The sequence below is a fragment of the Gopherus flavomarginatus genome, chromosome 14 (assembly GCF_025201925.1).
Source record: "Gopherus flavomarginatus isolate rGopFla2 chromosome 14, rGopFla2.mat.asm, whole genome shotgun sequence".
Lineage (NCBI taxonomy): Eukaryota > Metazoa > Chordata > Testudines > Testudinidae > Gopherus > Gopherus flavomarginatus.
In genome coordinates, this window is record NC_066630.1 from 37,514,163 (window position 1) to 37,537,533 (window position 23,371).

The 23,371-nt window shown below is 49.3% G+C and overlaps 2 protein-coding genes across 4 annotated transcripts in view; one reads left to right on the top strand and one right to left on the bottom strand.

Annotated features, from left to right (window-relative positions):
- Positions 1–14,964, bottom strand: LOC127033947 (uromodulin-like). 2 transcript variants are annotated; one of them, XM_050922208.1, is made up of 9 exons: positions 14,885–14,964; positions 10,018–10,084; positions 9,206–9,373; positions 7,629–7,834; positions 5,626–5,783; positions 4,437–4,682; positions 2,421–2,580; positions 1,447–1,591; positions 1–122 (listed from the first exon to the last, which is right to left on the bottom strand). In XM_050922208.1, the coding sequence occupies exons 1-9, from the start codon at positions 14,888–14,890 to the stop codon at positions 31–33; spliced, it is 1,248 nt and encodes a 415-aa protein (XP_050778165.1). In that variant the 5' UTR covers positions 14,891–14,964; the 3' UTR covers positions 1–30. The 2 variants fall into 2 exon arrangements, with proteins under 2 accessions (XP_050778165.1, XP_050778164.1); XM_050922207.1 differs by lacking the exon at positions 1–122 and having other exon boundaries at positions 1,279–1,591.
- DRC7 (dynein regulatory complex subunit 7) overlaps positions 13,767–23,371 on the top strand; it is a 25,809-nt gene continuing 16,204 nt past the window's right edge. The window contains exons 1-8 of one of the 2 annotated variants that reach the window (XM_050922206.1): positions 13,767–13,802; positions 15,957–16,100; positions 16,702–16,876; positions 18,087–18,212; positions 19,514–19,708; positions 20,103–20,261; positions 21,616–21,834; positions 23,128–23,253. In XM_050922206.1, coding sequence (XP_050778163.1) covers positions 15,973–16,100; positions 16,702–16,876; positions 18,087–18,212; positions 19,514–19,708; positions 20,103–20,261; positions 21,616–21,834; positions 23,128–23,253 — 1,128 coding nt within the window. In that variant the 5' untranslated portion in view covers positions 13,767–13,802; positions 15,957–15,972. Of the gene's footprint in view, positions 13,803–15,953; positions 16,101–16,701; positions 16,877–18,086; positions 18,213–19,513; positions 19,709–20,102; positions 20,262–21,615; positions 21,835–23,127; positions 23,254–23,371 lie in introns of both variants that reach the window. The other variant, XM_050922204.1, reaches the window with a different exon arrangement.

Consider the following 23,371-nt stretch of genomic DNA (forward strand, 5'->3'; position numbering starts at 1 on the left):
TATTTAGAAATTGTGCTCTCTTGGCATCCCTCATTTCTTCATGGCTTTAGCTATAGCAACCAGAACAAAGAGGCCAGTTATGATCAGCGTTACCAGGGCACCAGGAATCCACAGCTGTGGGCCTAAAAAAGAAAGCAGTTACATTACTGGTTCTTCCTTGTGTTCCTTACTAGGGAGCCTGCCACCACAGGAGGCCTGGGAAGGTGGCGTCACTTTGTGACATGCAAGAGCTATCATGGCTGCTGCTCTCTGCACCAGTAAGACATTCGACCCATAAGACCTGTGTACTTCAAGGCTGTCTCTGAACTAGGGCTTATTTTTAGCCATTTGAGTTTTAGGTAGATGGCTCCCAAAATTGGGAGTTTTCAAGGCATTTTGTTTATACACACAATACTTATTACACTCCTAGTCATCTCTTTGTAATGTTTGCCAGAGCACATTTGAAGCTGTCCTAAGTTAATGTTACAGAACACTCAGCAGGGTCTACACAGACCAATCCATGCACAATACAGTGTGCTTTAGAAGTCACATCCCTGTAGTCTGCATTACTGCTCCATGTAAACAAGCTCTTCAGGTACACATCACCACTTCCAGCATTTTATTGGATAAACACTGATTTTGTTTTTTGGATCTGGATGTTGTATCGGCATTGGTCAGTTAACAATGAAAATCTGAAGCCCTGATCTTAATCAGTCCCTCACTCATGACATTTAGGGTCAGATTCTCTGGAGAGCCCAACACCCACCAATTTTCAAAAACACTCGGCATGCGGAGCACCAAGCTCTTGAAAAACATGGCCCTTAATCACTCCCTCTGGATTCTACAGGCTTCCTGCCATCAGCTCCCCTCCTCCAAGTCATCCTCTGGTCTTCCAAGTGACTCTGTGCCATGGCAGACGTCTCGCCTAGGAGGAGGCAGATTTGATGGGGCAGACTAGGCTCTCTATACACATCCTACAGCCTGATCAACACTGGTGGGAGCAGGTGTTGATATAAGATAAGCAACTTCAGCTACGGGAATACCATAGCTGAAGTCGACGTACCTTATTCAGACTTATCTCCCGTCCTCACGGTGCAGGATTGACAGTCACAGCTCCCCTGTCGACTCCACTACCGCCGCTTGCTCTGATGGAGTTCTGGAGCTGACAGGGAGTGCATTCGGGGATTGCCATATTGCGTCTCGACAAGACACAATATATCAATCCCTGACAAATTGATCGCTACCTGCCGATACGGTGGGTAGTCTGGACATACCCTACTGAGACTTCTAGTCCTGCAGAACACAACATAGGAGCATTGATATGGGAGTCGAAGACCACAAATTGCCACATTGCAGGGGAGAGATCTTAGCAGCCTCCTTTAATTGCTATATGTAACGGGGCAAGTGTGACTGGACTGTTCCTGTTCAACTGGCTTTGTACAGTTATCCAGGACAGGACATACGTACCCCAAAGGTCCTGCAGTTTTGTCCCCGACTCAGCATTCCATGCTCCAGAAAGGGGAGAGGCAAGGAGATGGATGGGTCCATAAGAGACAATCTTCTTGTAGTCATCCTGAAGTGCCCTCTTGCTCCTCGACTTCCTGGGACATTGCTGTGAGCGGAACAGAGGGAAGAAATCTAGGGCCTGGGGCCGGATGGGACTGTTGCTTTTTCTTCTCCTGTGCTGTGTAGGAAGAGCCCTTCCTCTGAATATCAATCCCAACTTACTGGCAGCAGAAAGCCTCCACTTGCATGGGCCCAGGAATCTTCTACAAGCTACAGGAGAGGTTTTCAGTTCATTTATCCAGCAGCCAGGCAGACCAATGAACTGGATGGACCCAGCTATCATTAAAGAGGAGGGTAAAGTAAAAGCCTGCCCTGATGTAATCCTGGAGCTCTGAGGGAAAGGAGAAGAGGCCCTCCATCACTGGGCAGCTGCCCCTTAAGAGGAAGCACCGTCGTGCTCTGTTCTTTTTTGGAAGCAAGGAGAGCCAGAGAGCTGCGGAAAGAACTGGGGCAAATCTGAAGCCCAGAGCAGACTATCAGCTCTTTGGGAGCAGGGCCAGTCTCTTTGGTCTGTGTTTGTACCCTGCCTAGCATGGTGGGGTCCTGGCCTGTGACTAGAGCTGCTAGGCATTGTAGTATAATGCAGATAAGCAGACCGACAGTGATAAGGGCCCTTAATGGGGCCTCACATGGTCATGCTGCAGAAGTGACCATCTCATTTACAGGCCCCACAAGGGAGGCAAGTCTTAAAGAGAGCGGGTCCAATGGATCCTTATTGTTAAGTGACAATTCCACAGGGAGAGGCCTCTAGCCAGTGGTTAGCTGAATCCAGCATAGGGTCAGAGCAGAGCCCTCGGCTGCAGCGAAGGCAGCTCAGAGGAGAAGGGTCTCCAACAAGTCCTGCTCGCAGTGCAGGGGGGCAGAGGGAACCTCACCTTTGCGCAGGGTTCGGGGCCATCGGGGAGGCACAGGCGGACTCTGCAGTGCAGGAACACCTCCGAGTAGTTGATGAACTGGAACATCTGGAAGCTGAACTTTGCCATGGTGCTGTTTCCGATGGCATTGATGTACATCACAGTCTCATCACGGGGACACCTGCAGTGGGGGAGGGGAGGGGATTCCCAGAGCCAAGTCAGCCTGGGGAGTTTTACACCCTGAGACGCCAGCAGTCCCAGTGCAGCGTATGGTCTATCAGTGGAGAAGGCTTTGCCCTTGAGATGTCTGGCTTTACACAGTAAGGGTCAATGTAGCTGCCAGATGCAGTCTCATATAAAGGTCAAGGGAGGAAGGATGCAGCATTGATGGAAGATGGCTTTGGACAAAAATGCAGATTTGTTTTCAAATTAAAAAAAACGTTAGTCCTTGTTTCTCTTCCCTCCCACCCCTGCCCATTTTCCTCCCCTTCCCCACTCCCTGGAAGGATCAGGGGAAAAGAGAAGCAGTAAGACTTGCACGTCTCCCCCCGGAAGAATCTCTTTTTAAAATTTGTAATCAAGAACAGTTTCAGGTTTTACACAATGCCGAATTCTGACCAGCTGTGACGTCTGGGTTAATTCCTTATCTGAACTCTGCAGGGAAACCGCTTCCCCTATACAGAGCATCTATGATGAGCAGGAAGCAACTAAAGTGATGTTTCTTTCAGAGCAGCAGTTGCCTCTGTGTGTGTGCAGCTCTCTGGGGCAGGGTGCTCCTTGTTCTACCTGGGAGTTTCATTGCCAAGTCACTTCCTGCCCATAGTTTGGGGAGGAAAGGAACGGTCTATGCCCAGTCCCACCTTAGAGCAGCAAGGAAAGATTCTCTTCCTCCCAACAGCCAAGGAGGTGAAAACCCCTATGTAGATCAGTAGATCTCAAAGCACTTTACAAAGCAGGTCAGGGAAAAGGATACTATTTTACAGTGGGGAAACTGAGGCACAGAGCAGGATAGTGACTTGCCAAGATCACCCAGCAGGTCATTGGCAGAGCTGGGAATTGAATCCAGGTCTCAAGTCCCAGTCCAGTGCTCTGGCCACGCTGCCTCAGATGAAAGGCTGGTGTATCAGGATGCTGCATCGGTGCCTGGGGGTTATGCATCATGGCATTGTGGGTCTCTGCAGTTCTATTAGTGGTTTGTGTGCCCACAGCTCAAATTGCTTTAATTGGGCCACTTTTCCCTGTACCCAACTTCTGTTCATGTCCCCTGCAGGCCTGTGCCCCACAGTTTTAACTGCAGTGTTGCAAGAGCATGTACTGGCTCACAAGCTGCATGGGACAGTAACAGGCACCCCAGTCATTGACTCCCTCATAGAAACGTAGGGCTGGAAGGGACTGTGCAGAGTTACCAAGAAAGCGACCATCTCTGCCAGACTTTGCAGTGGTGTTTGTACCGCACCTGCCACAACAGAGTCCTGGTCCATGGGGGAAGAGGGGGCTCGATTACTACCATGATACAAACAACAAGTTACTTGGGACACCTTGCACAACGCAGCTTTAAACCAAGACAGATTGCAGTTATTGCATGAACGCCAGAGCGCACTAGAGTCGTGGCCAACTGACCCATGCCTCAATACTGCCAATCAGTGGACCTATCACCCATCGGTGCTGGGATGGGGGAAAGAGATTGAGGGAGCGAGCACTTTCTTCCACAGATATGAAAGATGGGCCATGCTTAGGAGAGAAGCCGGCTGATTTAAAGATGAAGTGTGGGAGGAAGAGGGGAGGTTTTGCACTAAGCTCCACATGGTTAGTGGCCAGGTTCATTTTCTCTGCCAGGCAATTATGAAGTCTTCACTGGCTGGCTATGACCACAGGAGACATGTCAAGACTTGACAGCTTGTCACTCCCATGGAGTGGTCATGGCAACCTGACCTGGACTCCTCCCCTCCCAGAGTTACCTAGCATCAGGGTCAGTAAAGCACATGGCTTTTCCCCCGGCGAGGAACCTGGGGAGAGCTCAAAACCTGCTGCTCTTACCCCTTCACAATGAGCTGGTGCTGCACATCATGGCTGGGGTCTGCTGATGGGGTGGCCCAACAGTCCTCAACGCTCAGCAGGAAGTACCGCACCTGGCTCTGGCCTTCCAGCTGCAGCAGGATGTAGAGGAACTCCGACAGCGGGAGGGCCGGGGGCTGCTGCCAGTAGCGCTGCAGGTAAGCCGAGGTCTCGTACAAGGCCATGGTCACGTTGAACTCCCCCTCTTTGACCACGAACTTCACAAGCCTAGGAGATCAGAGATACCAGGCCCAGATTCAGAAAAAGGCAGGATGGAGGAGGCCACCAAGCATCCAATTACTGGTGCTTGCAGACAGATCCCCATGGGCCACCAGCTCCTGCCCACGGGGAAGCCCATCTGTTGTCCTCCTTACAGCCAGGGCCCCATCACCAACCTTTAGCAAGTCATGCACAGTTCTCTACCTGACCTGTGAGAACAGAAAGAGCTGCCTCAGTGGCTCTTCCGCACAAGGGACCCCTGGGGAGAGCAGCTCCCATCCAGGCTGCCCCACTGGGGTATCGAACTGTGATGTCCGAGAAGAATGCACCCAAGACACCTCCCAGGAGGCTCTCTCCGACACACCAAGCAGCGGGGAGTCTGATAGGATAACCGTCCTCTCTCCCCCCACCCCCAGTTTATTTGCAGTGGTCAGGCAGATAGAAAGGCAGGAATCGGATGGCACACACCTCTGGGAACGTCTCATTTCCCTGCAACATGTGCTACTGAAAGCACTGGACCCTTAAGGTAAGTTGTCCAGCGCAGCATGGGGCAGGAAGGCTGCTCCCAGCCAGTCCAAGCCAGGCATTTAGGGCCACTTCTGTGCAAAGTGAGGGCAAAGGATTGTGATGTGACATAGCTCTCAAAGCTCACCAGCACTGCCTGGTGGCCTGCAAATCATCCCATCAACAGGAGCTATTTTTACAGCTGCTTTACATCTTTTAATGGCTTGTAAACATGAGAGACCTATTTTCAGAGATGCCACACACCCACTGCTCCTCTCTGCTTCAGCTGGAATTGTGGGGGGGTTCAGCACCACTGGGGATCAGGCCTTAATCAGCCAGCTTCACCAGCAAAACTCAACCCTCTGAGGGCTGGAGGGTAGCAGCCAACGAGTATTTAGTCTAGGAGGGAAATGCCTATCCAGAGGAGAGAGGAAGAGCAGCAACTCACGCGTCAATGGCAGTAAGGGAGAAGGGCAGCTGGACCACCCGCTCATAGGAGTAGATGCAGGAGAAATGCACTTGCACAAGACTGCTTCTGGAGATCATGCCTGTGACCTCCATGTTGGACTCCATCACATTGGCGTAAGACACGTGTGTCCTGTTTTGCTGACATGGGCCAGAAAGTGTATTTAAGTCCTGTCTTCATGCCAGGAACATGTCTCCACACTCAGCCTGGCTCACCCCATCCTGCCTGCAGCAATGTGGTCAGGGACCCAGTCAGAGCTAGCTGTAGGTCAGGTGGCGTAGGCAGCACAGCAGCCAGAAGGCCCTGCCTGTTCCTTGAGGCTTCTGCCCACAGCCATCAGCTTGTGCGCACAAACAGGCCTCTCGTTCTGGGGTCCAGCTGGAAGCACCCAAGCACCCATTGATTTCACCTGGAATTTTTGGGTGCTCATCTGAAGAGGCAGGTCTCCAGTTCAGCCTTTATTTTTTTGTGCCTCTTGAGATCTGAGTCATGAAATGGCCCAGAACAAGTCATCTGTTCCCCATGAAGGGAGATCTGCTACATACAGTGCTGTCTTAATACAGAGATTGTTAGCGGTACGTCTTTACGGTACTAGATATGGCTTGGCATGTTGCACCAAAACAAATCTAGATGTTGCCCACAGACCTTCAGCTAATCCACACCCCATGTGTGTCAGGGTACAGAACCCAGGACCTTGGACTCCAGAAAGAGCCTCCTAGATCTTGAGATTGAGGAAGGCTCTTGTTCTGCAGTCGAGCCTCCAGAACAGGACACAGTCTTGCTAGGACACGGAAAGTTGGCAGCAATCACAATAATCAGGGCCTAGCAGGCCTATTTTAATCCTTAACCTAACGGATGACTAGTGGGGAAAGGCTGATGAATAGTCAATGGATTTATTACATGAAACTGTTTAAGAGAAGATGTGAGAAGGAGACAAAGTCGGATTTAATTTAAACAGAAAGCATCTGCCGACACCATTCAAAGACCATTCAGATGAATGGCTAGTAAAGAGTAGAGGATTAGAAATTAACCAAAATTGGTGTGTTGGAAATTAGGCCTAACTGATGGACAAAATAATGAAGGGGTGGGGTCTGATCTAAAGTCCCTTTCCTGCTATCATTCCCGATTCAGAACTGAATAGCATTAACTCTTCCTTCCCCACCAAGGACTGGTCGACTCAATAAGAGGCTTTAACCCATATTCTGTCTCCGAAAGGGAACTTTGTGCAAAGCAATCTCCATTTTAATGCTCTAACTTGTTTTGAGTCTTTTCCTTTGGTATATTTCAATCAATCAATAAAAAGTTCTAATCTTTGGCATTTGCAGTGCTGTTGTAGCCATGCTGGTCCCACGACATTAGAGACACTACGCTGGTGCGGCAATACCTTCTGTTAGAAGAAATTCTGTTGGTGAGAGAAGCTTTTGACCTATGCAGGTCCGAAGAAACTCTAGAACTTGAAAGCTTGTCACTCTCGCCAACAGAATTCAGTCCAATAAAAGTCTCTTTAATAACCTGTGACATGAATTGTCTAGCATGTTTGCCATGATGCTAAGCAGGTGGAGGACTCTGCCTACCAATTCCCAGACCTTGATTAATACTATGACTGTTGGATTGTGACTGGTTTATGTTAACACCTTTAGCCCATTTATTCCATCTTAATACATACAATAGCTGCTGGAAAGAGTTACTCTCCGTTGGGAAATAGAAACTCAAGACTTCCATACTCTGCTGAAGTAGCCAAGCACTGCCCCCTCAAACCCCAACCAACAACTCAGTGGAGGTCCAGAAAGAATCATTGACTATGTTAGATGGTGTACACTAGCCACCGTACCAGCTCTCGAGAGAAGACTTCCATTTAGAACTAGCAGTTAAACACTAATGCTACAAAACAGGAAAAGCAGGAACACCCAGAACCCCTTCACCACTGTGTCTTGTCTCAGAATGGCTTCCCCCTCCTAATCAGATACACCCCACGGAGCCCTTACCTGAATCACTGACCCACACAGGGTATGGTTCTCGCCCGTGAGAATGGCTGCAAAGAAGATTGCTCCATCTTCTGTCTTTTCAGAGACCTTGCAAGCACCATTCTTCAAATGGACCCGCGCCAAGGGGATTTTTAACACTTCAAACACTTCCTTTCTCACCATCATCTTCATGTGATCTTCCTCACACTGCAGCTTGAGCACCACATCTGGGGAAAAAGCGATCTGCAATAGCCATAAGGAAGAGGCCTGAAGGAGCCCTATGTCAGCTATGGTGTGACCCAGCACTGGTATAATGAGAGTGTCCTTCACTTCACTGCTGGCCAAGAATGATTTTTCAGAGGCCTGCAAAGAATGCTAGGTGGAAGAGATTGAGAACCCACATGAATCCAGTGGGAGCTTGTCTCTCTCTAGTGGTTAGACACCAAGATGTTTCCAAGCCTACTGCTCTGACTCCAAACTGCGGGATGTGGCCTTTTAACTCAGGACAGCAGAGGGCTCACACTTTTAGACCCAGAGGTGCTACATTTAATCCCTGTGATGGATGTCAGTGCAGTCATTACACTACAGCACGATCACCCTGGCAAGCCCGATGAGGCTGAAGTGCTTCTACTTCAGGACCTTAGTCTAAAGCAACTTTTTGGTCACTTTCCTCAAGGGACATGTGACTTTGCTATGCCAGAGTCCATTAGTGACCAAGGGAAGCTGTGGGATGCTACTAGACAGTGGTTCTAATGCTTCCTATTGCAAGGCCCCTGGAATTACAGAGAGTCTGAGGCATCACAGTCTCCCCATCCCACAGCAGCAGTGTCCCTTGCATGAAACATGAGGACAGGTTTAAGATGAAAGGAAAATTAACTCTAATGCAGTGCCTCAGGCTGGAGTGGCTTAGTTACAAGAAGGGAGGGGAGGAGGGCCAGTGGTTTCCTTTCCCCAAGTGCAGGGCTTCACATTTCTTAAGGCCAGATCTCCACTGTGACGGTCACCATCCACAAGTCTGATCACAACTGAAGTGACTCCAGAGAGTAATTTCCAATAGAGAGCAGCCAAGCAAAGGGCTAGCAAATCCTCTCTGTTTGTTCAGTTTTGTTCACCAAGAAAGCCTTGGACTGGGCCATAGCCAACAGGAGCCGTCCTAGCTTGACTGATAGATGTTTCATTTCTGCAACCAGAGCAGCTCCATGCACCCCTTGCAAGTGCTGGGTCATCTGTGATCCACAGACCAGGGTAGCATGGAAAGGGTTAGAGAGCTACACTTCTTCCCTATGTCCACACCCCCACTGCTCCCCTCAAAAGGAAGGAGTCCACCCACCCCACTCATTGTGCAAGCGTACACACAAGTCACATCACAGGCCCACTCCTTTTTTGTACAAGAGATCAGCTGACTCCTACGACATCCCATGAAGTTGTTCCTAGTTCAGCAAATCCTTTCCTCGTATCAGTTTATAAAGGCACTCACCGGAGTGCAAAAGCAAAAGTCCTCCCCCCCCCCCATGTTTTCCAAGTGGCTTGAGTAGTGCTCATTACTGCTAGAATTGACACGTGCACCCCAACCATGCCCAGCATAGCCCCAGTCCTACCTTGACAGAATGTCCCAGTGAAGCCAGCCTTGCAGGTGCAGTTTGGTTTCTCCTCAACTACCCGGCAGACTCCCTGGTGCTTACACAGGTTCGGAAAGCAGAATCTTGGGCTTCTCTTGGGATGGAGGGCAGCCTCTTCCATTTGGCCACGAGGCTTCTTCAGATCAGCTACAGCGGAGGGATGTGGGTGTGTTTAAGTGCATCGTGAATAACTGGCTATAGTGGAGCAAGCTACAGTTAGCCTGTCTGTCGGAGTCAGTGCTCTGCTCAACTGTGAGGGGAACCCTTGTTTAACACAGGACAAGTTGTGCTTATTTAAAGTCACTGCTTAGATCCCAAGAGAACCTTTACACTAATGGCAGAACTGCCTTGGGACACTACATCTGAAAGACAATGCCTCTTCAGTGCCTACCAAGAGGAAACGTACAAGAGTCTGCACTTCCCCTTGTTCGAGCTGAGGTCATAAGCATCCAAATCTCAGTGTGATGGGTGGCTTCCCTCAACTGGTACAGGAGATGCAGAATCTTCATCTCTGGCTTGGCAGGTAAAAAGCTTCCTGCTGACAAGAAGGTGGAAAGATCCCACTTCTGGCCCCAAAGCTTTAGTGCCCTTAGCTGTTGTGTGTGGTGTGTCTGTTCTTATACACATGCCCCAGCCACCCAAATTCCTTCTGCTTTTGGGAGAAGTGACCAATGCTAATCCTACTCTGGATAAGTAGCTTGAGCACGTCCTCAGGTACAGGATTTTACCCTTCTCCTCCTCCTCCTCACTATTCATCCTCATCCCACAGCCCAGTAAATAAAGAGACTCACTATTGTAGCTCTCACTGCCAGGCAGCCAGAGGGCAGAGATCAGCAGCAGGCATGTCACAGTCACTTCCTGAAAAGCAAACAGACTCTAGCTCAGGGGTAGGCAACCTATGGTACGTGTGCCGAAGGCAGCAAGAGCTGATTTTCAATGGCACTCACACTGCCCAGGTCCTGGCCACTGGTCCAGGGGGCTCTGCATTTTAATTTAATTTTAAATGAAGCTTCTTAAACATTTTAAAAACCTTATTTACTTTATATTCAACAATAGTTTAATTATATATTATAGACTTCTAGAAAGACCTTCTAAAAACATTAGAATGTGTGACTGGCACGCAAAACCTTAAATTAGAGTGAATAAATGAAGACTCAGCACACCACTTCTGAAAGGCTGCCGATCCCTGCTCTAGCTTATTTTGATTTCTAACATGCTCATCTGTAGCCTCTGGAAACATACATAGACACGTAAGAGTCTTCCTGTAGCAGTAGGACATGCTGAGATGTTTAACCAGTCTAGAAGACAGAGACAATATTGACTTTGAAGTTCACCCACTCAGAATACTCCGCTTTCCACAGCAAGCAAAAATTGCTTTCCTGGGTTTTTGAAGGAGTCTGTTACCCTGACTGTCAGGGCTACTAACTCTAATTTGGGATCTCCTGCTCTCCTTTGTACCCAGATGTGTTCTCTGTTGTTATTTTGCCTATCACCAAAGGCCTGAAGGGTCTGAGCAGCAAAACCTTCCTCCTCAGCCAGAACGTGCAGAGCCAGATTTTGTCCTGCATTAAAGCAGCTTAGCCAACAGGACCACTTTACTGAGGCTGAAGTATCAGGGTCCCCAATTTAGAGGATACGCAGACAAAAATAAACCCAGACAAGTGACTACAGGCCACTAGTAACAGCTGAGCACTGGCCATGAAATCACACAGTAGAGGCACCCATGCAAACAGAAGAGGAAGGAAAGAGTTGTTCCTCCTCAGGAAGTTCACTTTCCACTTTAGAGAGGAGCTATAAATAAAATGGTAAATTACAAGTGGAAAAGTATCTTCCCCTGGATCTTTTTACACAGGGAAGGTAAGAATGTGGCTTTGAAGGGAATGTACATTTACATCAAACAAACAAACAGATAAAGGACAATGAGTCAAGGCCGCCTTCCACTTCCCAGATCTTACACTCCCAGCTGTCTATTGTAACAGTTTGACAGAGAAGGAGCCATCTCATTGGTGAGTGTGCTAGGCAGCAGTGCAGGCTAGTGGATAGGGCTCCAGTCTACCTGCATTGTCCCTCGTGTTAATGACTGGGGGCAATGGAGTCATACGAAGTCCCCATCCTAACTCAGCAGCATTTTACACCTATTTTGCCCTCATGTTGTTAATGTCTCTGCACAAGGCTAAAAATCTGGGGAAGTCAGTTCTCTGCCACTGACTTAGGAGGAGACTTTGGACAAATCACTTGACTTCTTTGCCTCACTTTCCCATCTGGGAAATGGGGAATCATTACTAGAGCTCTAGAAGATCTGTGGATGACATACTGTCTAGAAGTGCATGACTCCTACAGCCCTGAGGTAGGCCAACCTCTAGAGAGGCTAAAAGAACTAGCAGTAAACAGCTGCACTTCTTGGATCTGATTCCCCAACTGCCTTGCACCTCGTGTAGCCATTTATACTTCAGCAAAGTAGGTATCAAATGCTACAGTTCTGGTGTGATCGCATTTTGCACTCACTTTGCCTGAAGGTAAATGGACTTGACAGGGAGCAGGAGACTGAGGAATCAGGACCCTTTATCTGAAGGGAGAGCACGGCTACACAAGACGACATTTCAGAAGCCCTACCAATTGCTTTCAGGAAACAAGAGAAAGACAGTGCTGCCTTCTTGTAAGTTACAATCTAGGAAGAGAAATCCATGACTTCAGCCATCACAAACAGAGCCCTGCAGTCCCTGTTTAAAGTTGAGATTTCATGAGCTTTTCTCTACTCACCATTGCCAGACATGCATACCCTTGCTCACTCACAGCTGTCCACACTTCCCTTTGCCTTGGCCTTGCTGTGCTCTTTATATCATTTTTCAACAGCTGATTCTCCCCCACCCCCTCACACTTCCCTAGTGATTGCATCAGTGCCAATTTAGCCTCCTGTAATTGCTGCAGTGGTGGAAAGGACTCACTAAACACCAGCTTTCCTGTTAGGCCACTCGTCATAAGCACTGACACAACTCACAGCTCTGGTAGCTCACTAATTAAGAGAAGTTTCTGCATTCCTCCCTTCCCTCCCTCTCCTCCCACGCCCCCAAATCCTTTTTAATACAACTAGTTACTTTTACTAGTTACAACAATAAGAATATGAAGACCCCACACAGACACAGTTGGATTGCAATCCATATTTACTAACTGTGCACATATATGCCAGCTGCACACAGTTTTCATAATCGTTCTAGTCCTCATGGTTGTGATGAAAAGCTTGAACACATGACGTGAGCGAACCTTAAAGGTTCAGAAAATAGAAAGCAAAAAAAAAAAGCCCAACGTGTATTACTATTAAAAATGTGATTTTTTTTTTAGCCAGTCTCATGATTTTTACACCCATGGATCCTATGTGTAACTGCCACCATCTTGGGCACTGTTAGGAACTGAACACGGAGCTCCAATAACTAAAAGCATGAACCTCTACAGCTGGAGTTAAAGGACCAAGACCCTTGTCCTGCAGTGCAAACACCCTCACCTTTAACTTTAAGCATGTGAGATATCACACTGACTTCAGCGGGACTACTCCTATGAGTAAAGTTACGGATATGAATAAGCATTTGCTAGAATTGGGGCCTTACATTTTGCAAAAAAGAATCCAAGTTTTCGCCAAATTAATATTGACAGAAATGTTTTTCAGAGATCCAGAGATTCCAAGGCCAGAAGGGACCATGTGACCATCTAGTCTGACCTCCTGTATAACACAGGCCAGAGAACTTCCTCCAGATAATCCCTAGAGCAAAGCTTTTAGAAAAACATCCAGTCCTGATTTTAAAATTGTCAAACCTTGGTAAATAGCTCCAATGGTTAATTACTCTCACTGTTAAAAAATGTACTCCTTATTTCTAGCCTGAATTTGTCTAGCTACAAATCATGTTACACCTTTCTCTGCTAGACTGAAGAGCCCATTATTAAATATTTGTTCCCCATATAGGTACTTACAGACTGTAAACAAGTCACCTCTTGACCTTCACTTTGCTAAACCAGATTGAGCTCCTTGGTCTATCACTGTAAGACAAGTTTTCTATTCCTTTAATCATTCTCATGGCTCGTCTCTGAACCCCTCCAGTAAATTTGATTTCTTCATATTAAAGTATCAGTGCTAACAGATATTAGTTTGGCTGGAAACCCAAATCCAAGTACTGCAGGATGTTGCCAGTGCAGGAAGGAATCCTGACAGTAAAACTGACTAGAGGCAGAGGGTGACATTGACTGGACTAATTTCTCATTCCAAGTGAAATGCAAAAGGTGAACAAATGCATCAATGATAGAAAACAAACATTAGGGCCGAAATTGTCAAAGGCTGGGTTTAGCACAGGCTCAGTCAGTGCAAACTGGCCTGACCTTTGAAAATGTGCGCCTGGATTTTAAAAGAGCTTTCCATTTTCAAAACCTCCACAAGTTACGCAGCGAGGAAACTGGTCTGGCTTAAACTGCCAGTCCCAGCCTTCTTCTCTGCACAAGGAACGACTCCTGCCCAAGAAACTACTGCTCCCAGAAGCCTCTGCCCATGGCAGGTGGTTGCCATGGCGAGGGAGCCCAACAGGAGAAGCTGGTGAGCCTGTTTGCAGAGGGGTGAGTGGTGAGAGGCACTGGGGCTCCGCAGTGACACCCGAGAGATGGAGAACAGCCGTGCGCCTGTGCGAGCGAGGATGTGTATGGCTGGGTGCAGGCGGGCAAACCCAGGGGTGCACTATGGGGCAGCGCAGGGGACCCCAGGGAAGGGGCGTCCCAGCGACGGGAGCAGGGGCATGCCCGGGAGGGCAGGGGCCAGCCAGGGCGTGGAAAGGTAGGGCCCAGGCCCAGGGGCCGGGAATCAGCCGAAGGCAGGGAGCATTCAGCAGAGCCAGGAGAGGACCCGGGAGCTTTGGGGAAGCGAATGGAGGATGTTGCTGACACACTGGGACAAACTCCTGCCTGGCATAAGGCTCCAGTGGAGCTGTTATACTTGGGAGGGCGTCTGTCTGTCAGAGGAAAGCAAAACCAGAAAAGCTCAGCACTCGTGCTGCATCGCCCTCAGCAGAGCGGGGGTCTGCGTGGGGCCCGATGAGGTGACCGGGGACTGCTCCCAGCCAGATCACATGAAGAGCGTTTTGAGGACAGAAAACCAGGCCATTTTTCGGACTGTGCCACCAGGGGAGGGAGGGTGGGCTGGAGGGGGGACGTGAAGAAGGGAGGGGCTGGAGGCTGGGCACCATGGGAGCGTTTGGGAGATGGAAAGGGGTCAGACTGGGGTTGCTCCTGATGAGCGGGAGGTTGGGCTCCTTCCGTCCCTCTGTGGTCGCTGCAGCAGACCAGGCGTTAAATGCAGAAGGAACCATATTAAACATTTGCCCAGCGCAGTGATTAAAGGAGCTGGAAAGAGGAGGGGGAGCTGTGGGGAGCCCCCCTTTGCCACACCAGGGAGAGGAGGGGAGCCTCGTACTCTCCACTAAGTCCCATCTTTAACCCCTGGTGCAGCGCCTAGCACAGTCGGGTCCTAATCCCTGACGGAGGCCCCTAGGTGCTGCACCAGTGCAACTAATCAATACAAACACTGAGGAAAGCTGGGGCAGGGTGGGGAACAGGGGGAAGGGGAGAGTTTCACGCACACAGCGGGAGAGTTTGACAAATCTTAGTAAGTAACCAGAGACATACAGCCATGCGGTTGTCAACGGGACACAATGGGTCGAGCTGCTTTGCTCCGGCTGGATGCTCCCCTCTGGCTGGCTGGCTGAATGCAGTCCAAAGCCCCCGGCAAGGAGAGCTCCAGTGAATGGTCCAACGTGAAATCACTCCTTCCTCTCCACCCTTCGTGGGCATTTCTGTCTTATTTCAGTAAATCTCCTCCTCCTGCAGTCTTCGTCCTAAATGCCATTCCCGCTGCCAACCAAAACAACGCCAGCTAGAGAGAGTGCTTGCGTCTCCATTTCACTTCTTATCTCTCCAAGCCCCAAAACACAGGTTGGGATCAGTGTGAGCTTAAAAAACAAAACAAAGACAAAAAACAGGCCTTGGAGATACTTCTGCTGCTCTGCTATTTATTTAGATTTTAAAAGTGCCCACAGTGTACACCCCGCCCTCGCCCTCAACACAGACTTATACAACTGAAGGACAGCACATCAGAAATGGCTCAGAGGAAATACTTTTTCACCAAGGCACAGCTGGTTTGTGGAACCCCATGTCACAAGACAGCACCAAGGCCAATTGTTTAGCAGGGCTAAAACAAAAAGAGTGGACATTTGTATGGATAATGGGAACCTCCAGAGTTGTTATAGTAAGGATTAAAATGACTAGGTGTTTTGGAAGGGATCTAAACCTTCATGCTTCATGGCACCAACCAAGTTCTAACTCAAGGGGGTCAGGAAGAAATTCCCCTAAGGGCAGGTTATTCCAAACTGCTTACTGCTGGCCACTGCTGGAGACGGGATACCAGACTAGGTGTATCATGGGTCAGTTCTGCAGTTCCTGTGTTTCTAATCCATCAAAGAAGCAGTAGCCCTTCTGCTTCTCCACTCCCCCAGCCACATCTCACACTAATCAGTAGTCAGCAGACCAACAGGGATTAAAATCATGCCCTATACCACATTTTTCCCTAAGAGGGAATCCCACCCCCAACCAACTCCGTTTTCCTCATTCCAAACAAATCCGTAGGCAGAGAATAAAAATGTGTCTCTGTTGTCCTTTCTTACTCTTTTAAAATAACCTGTGAGTGCTTCTCTCCCAGCAGCCCATGAGGGAGCAGGATGGAGGTCCTGAGAGAGCATGGGGAAGAGGAGGAGGAAGAAAAGAAAGTCTTCATGATTAGCAATGAACTCCAAGACCTGGAAGAGAAGCTGTCAAAGATCCAAGTCCATATCCCAAATGTTGTACCGTAAGTAGGAAGCTTTGTGTGCGTGAGAGAGACAGACAGATAGACAAGAATGCATGACAGACTGCATTTCTGAAACAGCTAAGATGAAATCCATTCTCACCAATGCACAGCTAGTTTATGGAACTCCATGCCACAAGACAGCACCAAGACCAATTGCTTAGCATGATTCAAAAAAAAAATCCATTTATATGGATAATGGGAATCTCCAGAGTTACCAGAGTAAGGACTAAAAAGATCAGGGGTTTTGGAAGGGAGTTAAACCCTCATGCTCATGGCACGAGCCGCACTCTAACTGGCTCTGTAAATTGCATTTTTCGTGTGTTCCCCATTGGATCAGGTATATAGAGATCATAGGAAGATACTTACAGGCCCACTGGGCTGTGCAGCTCACTTGCCATCACTGGGAGCAGTTTAGTTGGGTTTCATGCTCTCCTATTTTGAATTGTGCGCTTTTCAGTATGACCCCAAAGTTATTTAATTTGCACCGACTGCTGGGCGATAATAGAAGAGAGACCCTAGTGTTTCTTCAGACAGGATTAACCCATCTGAATCTCACTATGTTCATTATCCGTCTCTGTTTGCCTCCTTCCACTGCATGAAGTGAATTTGATTGGAGTTCCATTGACACCTCCCAGTTACCAGCCTCCTACAAGACGAATTCTGCCAAGGAGCAGATGCTGCTGCAACTAGCTGACAATTTCCATCGACAGTATGCGCATCTCTGCCCGGATCGCCAGCCACTCTTCCTCCACCCATTAAATGAGTGTGGAGTGGAGGTAAAGGAACATCCGGGAGACAGGGGTGTTGGGGACAATCTGGGTTTGCTTTCCTTTGATAGCATATGATATGGACTATGTACAATTCTGCACAGTCACATCTTTCTTTCTATGCTGATTATCTTTTTATTCATTTGCATGTATTTTTTACTGCAAACATATTTTAGCAGTAGAATTGTCCAAGGGCCAGTCCCATGTGCTCCCTTGCAATAGACACAACCGTGCTGAAAACCCACCAATTGTACAGTCAGTGCCCAGGTATGCACCAAGCACCCCAGTTATACACCCATCCTACCAGTTGTAGTTCCACCATACCAATTTCACACTTCACACAGCAGTTATACACATCGACTGTATACCCATTGCACTGACTGTACACTCAGCATACAGTACTTTTGGGGAACAGAAAAAAGAAGTGAATCAAACTAAAAAAAAGACCTGAGTCTAAGAGATCAACTCCGAAGACCCACAATATGCTCAGCCCTCGAGCTCGGTCTGAGGCACAAAGTTTAGATCCAGATTTGGATCTTAGTCTGAACCTCTCCAGGTGTTGGGTCTTAAAATATGGGGTCCTGTTTGGGCCCATTATAGAGACAGGCCTGAGCTGCACAGCTAGCATCCAGTTCTGGGCCTGTCTCCCCCAAGTTCAGGATGGGCGGATCCAGCATTCAAAATTTTTACTGACAACATGCCAGGCACAACATGTGGAAGCTGGAAACCTACAAGCCTTCTATGAACCGCGTCTGCTGGATGTGTAATGATAGGTGTGAGGCTTCCCTGAGATTAGAAGATAGCAGGGAAGGGCCCAATCCTGCAATGGGCATCTTGAACTCAACTCCCATTGACGTCACTGCCCTGGTTGCTGGCAGTCGGGCGCTGCAGCACTGTGTCCTAGTTGCAGTTACCCAGGTGCTGAAGGCTTCATGTCCAGGTATATCGCATTGCTGTAGTCCAGCCAGGAAGTGACAAAGGCAGAGGACAGACAGAGGTGTATTTCAGAAGCTGTGGTGAGACGGCCTCTCTGCCCATTATATTTTCCATCTCAGAAAGAGTCCATAGTAGAGCAAGAAGGTTGATTAAACACTTGCTGTATTTTAGAGAGGAGCATGGAGGAACTCCGGGCCAGCTGGCCCCGGAGTCCCTCCCTGTCACGCCGCTTTCTGATGGATTCCCCACCACGTAGCCATTAACCAACATCCTCTTGCTGCAGAAATTTGTGAGCACCACAGTGCGCCCGACCCTGCAGCCATACCCGGAGTTGTACAATTGGGACGGCTGTGCCCAGTTCGTCTCTGACTATCTCAGCATGGAGCCTCTCTCGTCCCCCATCACACCGGTAAGAAATGGCGCTTCCTTTGAGTCTTCCAGTTGCCCCTCTTGGCGCATTGGGATCCCACATCATTAACAGTAATGGGTTTCTCATCACGGTATCACACTGGCACAACTCGGTTTATGGGGCTATGATGAGTCTTGCCCTTTGACCCCTCCAGGAGCCCCCTCCCCAAGAAGGCCTGTTAAGAACCCTTTCTCCCTCCTTACTCAGGCAAAACTCCCATTGATTCAGTGAGCCCTGTGCATGTGCATTATTTGGGCACACAACCATGTTACAGGCATGATCATTTCCCGTGTGCTGAGTGGAGACTCTGGGCCTCCCAAACCAATGTCCACAGTGCCCACATGCCTCCCTGTAGCCTACTGGGCCTGATCCTGGTCTTACCCACAGCCATGTAAAAGCAGAGTAGCTCCACTGAAGTGGGCATGTACAACGGAGATCAGCTGGTGGCTCATTGCATGCTAAAGCATCAGGCTTCCCTTCCAAGGACTGGGAGGCCGCTCGCCTTGGAGAGGAGTAGCATGTGCAGGGACAGAAGCTGGTAGGTCTCGGTGACCTGTTATGAGGCACCTTGGTGGGATGTTGTCTCAGCTCCACAGGAGACTTTGGGGTGCCCTGACAGAGGCTTCCAGACCAAAGAGAGGGACTGGTAACACGGTTAGAGATGAAGGATCAGATCCTTAGCTGGTGGGGATCAGTGCAGCCCCACTGATTGCAGTAGAACCACGCTGATTTATACTTGCTGAAGAATGGCCCTAAGTTCAAACTGATGTGGGATTCAGCAATCAAATCCTGACACTTCTCTAGCTCGTTGCACTGACAGATCTCATAGAAAGTGTCATTATCTCCATTTAATGTATGAGGAAACTGAGGCACATAGCGGTGAAGCAACTTGGCCGCGGTTGCACAGCAAGTGTCAAAGCTGGGATTAGACTCCAGGTCTCCTGGCTGCTAGCCTTCTGCGCCCTCCATTAGCCCACATGGCTTCCTAGCAAAGGAATCTACACAGGAGAGAACTCTGGGGAAACAGTGAACTCGGGCAGAGTTATTTCACATGCAGGGACCATAGATACAGGGAATAAGCTAACGGGGAAAGGGTGTGAACCAGAGGGCTCCGTTCTCTCCTCAGCTATCTACATGCGAGTCCCATTGTAGTTTTGCAGCGCTTGGCCCAGAGAATCTCAGTGCGTCTGAGAGCCTGTGCTTTGTTTCTGGAGAAGGAGGGGATTCGAGAGTGGAGGTAAAGAGAGACCAAGAAGATGGGAATAAGACTTTAAACAAGGAAACGTGTTTGCTCTTTAAAGCCCAGTTACCTCCCCTCCCCGACCACCATCCTGAAGTACCAAAGGGGGAATTGCTTTGGCTTCAGCGTGCTCCTGTGCTCCCTGCTGATCGGTGCGGGCTACGATGCCTACTGCGTGAACGGTTACGCCACCCGGGAGACCTGCATGATGGATGAGACCAGGGAGGTGTGCCCACTGCTGGAGAAGTCAAAGGAGGTGAGGAGCCCAGCTCACTGGTTCTGGCGAGTCAGCCACAATGCGGTGAGAAGGGCCAGGAATAATGAATGTGACTGGCACCCCACAGGTCTGTGACTCTGGTTCCGACTAGGGGCTCCAGAGTAAATGTTCTGAACCAAGGGCAAGGTCTATGTATCTGATCTTCTCTACGCCTGGGTGATCTGCTGAGCTCTTTTCTATGTCACTCTTTCACTGAAGAGACCTGTTTGGGCTCTCAGAGTTTACTGAACCCCAGATCCATGAAGTACTAACCCACAGAATGTTAAGGGAGCTGAGCACCAAGGGGTGCCTGTGATCTGCCTGTCCTGTGGGCTCCCTTACCTCCCTATTGGGTTAAATAAGGCTCTGTAGCCCTCTGCTCTTGCGGTTGCAGGTCCTGAAAGAGCCCGTGAAGGAGAAGATCAAGAAGTACGCAGTCAAGCCCCCACGGGACCTGCGCAGCAAGTTTGAGCTCCAGCAGGTGGCCAAGAAGGAAGCCGATACTGAAGCCGCGCAGAAGAAGAAGCAGAAGGAGGAAGAGGAGAGGGTCATGGTGAGTAAATGTTCATGTGTCTCCATCTTACTCCGAACTTTCAGCAGCAAGATCCCTGACACAGCTAGTGACTGACTCATCAAGTTGCTAGCCACTTCCCATCATAGAATCATGGAAGATCAGGGTTGGAAGGGACCTTAGGAGGTATCTAGTCCAATCCCCTGCTCAAAGCAGGACCAACCCCAACTAAATCATCCATCATTGAGCTGTGAGAAACCCTCAGCCCTCGCTGACTTCAGTGGGCCGGTAAGTCACTGTGTTTGTCAGCGAGCATTTAGCCTGGGAAAAGGCAGCATGAGGTAGCCCTGAAATATGTGTCAATATACAATCCCTTACACCTCCAAGATTTTCAGATGTTAAGTTAATCTTCACGACCCCCTCCAAGGCAGATGAGTAATATTAGCCCAGTTGTGTGAATGGGGAAACTGAGGCACAGTGCCATTGGGCCCTAGATTTTCAAAAAGTATCCACTGATTTTTTGAGATGATGAACACCTGCAGTTTCCATTGGCATCTACTGGAAGTAATAGTGGAGGCTCAGAGCCACTGAAAATCAGGCCCTAAACATCTCAGGTTGGACAACCCAAAACTGAGGCAGGCAAAAATGGCGGCCGTTTTTGAAAATTTGACCCTAAGCAGCTTGCAAAGGGGCACACACAGAGTCGCGGAACGGGGAACAAAAGTCAGGGGCTAGATCCTCAGCTGGTGTAAATTAGCATAGTTCCATTGACTTCCATAGAGCTTTGCTGATTTTCATGCCTTGAGGATCTGGGTTCAAGGAGTCCCTGATTCCCAGCCTCATGCTCTGTCCCTGGCTCAGAGCTACCTCACGGACACAAGTGCCACGACTGACCTAGTACATTCTGACTGCTGTAGAGACAAGGCCTGGGGGGCGGGGGCACAGCTCAGCAGAGAGCAGATTGCCCGCACAGACGTACACTGTATAAACAGACAAGCTGCTTAAACGAATGAACTGGTTACTGTCCAGCTTTGGTTTTCTTTTTTTCATTTTACCCATAACAGTAAATAGCGGTCTGGCATTTAGCAAGCTGATTTACTGGAAAGAATTCCAGCTGTTATAAAGAGGGGATGTGACCAGAACTCCTGGTTCCATTGCTGGTTGTTTCCATGACCCACTGAGTGATCTTGGGGACACACCATTTTCCCGCTTGGTGCCTCAATTTCCCTACTATAGAACGGGACTAATGATACTTACCTACTTCACAGCAGGGGCCGTGAGGTTTCATTAATCAGTGTGACACCTGGAGAGCCTTGGCAGAACGGTACCAGAGAAGGACCAAGCACAACTGTTGTTGTGTTGGATTATAACTTCGGATCATTACTCTGTACTGCAGGAAGGAGAAAAGCCGAAGCCGGACCCTTTGTACGGGTTACGTGTCCATGCTTGGGTTCTGGTATTGTCGGGTAAGCGGGAGGTGCCGGAGAGCTTCTTCATTAATCCCTTCACAGCACACAGCTACAGCACCACCGACGACCATTTCCTTGGCATCGAAAGCATCTGGAACCACAAGAACTACTGGGTCAATATGCAGGATTGCTGGAATGGCTGCAAGGTAACGCTCCCTTTTGAATGGTGCCTGCCCTGCGGGAGAGCAAGCAGTTGGATTCAGTGGCACGGGGAAAATGGAGACCCACATGGCTGCTCACCTTTCACTTGCCATCCCTCCCCTTTAACTCTGCTAACACTGGCGTTAGGTCCTGAAGTCAGAGCAGCTGCCACCCACACAAGCGTCTGAGCCAGGGTGTAAGCACGGGCCCAATTCACCGCTGCTCTTTGACCACTTTATGTTGCTGTGGCCGGTGGGATGTGCCGGCAAAGCTATCATTGCAGCCCATCCCTGGGGAATATCCCCAGCCAGCAGAGCTGGCTGCATGTCCCCTCCCTCAACAAGGGCCCAATACAGGGGGAGATCCAGAGGCACGTCCAGATAGACCAGGATGGGAGGAGACATGGCGAAGGTGTTTCTACACCCTCGCTATTCCCCAGCTGCAGCAAAGCCATGGGGCCACGACAGCCAGTACATAAGTTAGAGCAGCCCTTGGGAATACTCCAGTTGACACCAGGAATCCCAAGCTGCTTCTGCTCAGTCCCTGCACTGGTGCAGCGTTGAACTGCGTCCAGGGCCTTTAGTGGACAGGTGCAGCCCTTGGGCTTCTGACAAGCTGCCAAAGTGGCCATGTACAATACCAAGAGGAGGATGTTGGACTGGGAGGTGCCCTGCAACTGTGGGGCCTTTTTTTGTTCCTCCCTGATGGCACACATCCAGGCAGAGTTCCACTGGACGGCATCTGCTGGCTCCCTAGGCAGCTTTGAGGAGCATTGGGCACCATCCAGAGTTCTCTGCTCGGTGTCCCCCTTTGGAGCCCTAGTTTTGAACCTATGATCCCCACTCCCGATCCTGTTAATCCTTAGTTCTACCCCGTCTTCACTTTAGTCCCAGGTCCAGTGGCTCCTCCCCAAAGGTTGGAGGAGGGGGTTTTACACATGGGTGGGCTTGTCCCTGCCCACCTCCCAGAATTCAGTAAGTCCCTCACTAAGGATAGATGTAATGTCCCACTAAAATCCTTAGAACTCCACATGGTTCCGAACGTCTGCTACTGAGTGAGAGTCACATGCAGTTGAGTGCTCTGTGGCAGGTCATATGTTTCTTGGTATTAGCACCGTAAGCTGAAGACATCTTTATGGCCAACCCTGGTTGTTCTTAGGGTGACCAGACAGCAAATGTGAAAAATCGGGACAGAGGGTGGGGGGTACTAGGAGCCTATATAAGAAAAAGCCCCAAATATCAGGACTGCCCCTATAAAATCGGGACATCTGGTCACCCGAGTTGTTCTGTCCTGCTTAGGATCTCACCTTTGACCTCGGGGACCCAGTGCGGTGGGAGTTCATGCTGCTGGGGACTGACAAGCCCCTTCTGTTGCTTCCGGAGGAGGAAGAAGAGGAGTTAGCTGATGAGGACTTGGATGATTTTGTAAGTTTCCTATGTTTCTACTAGGACTTCTTGATAGAAGGGAGTGATGTGTAATGAACGGGGCCTATGTGGGCCTCTGCCCCTCCTGGATAGAATCAGAGGTGCTTCACTGCCTCAG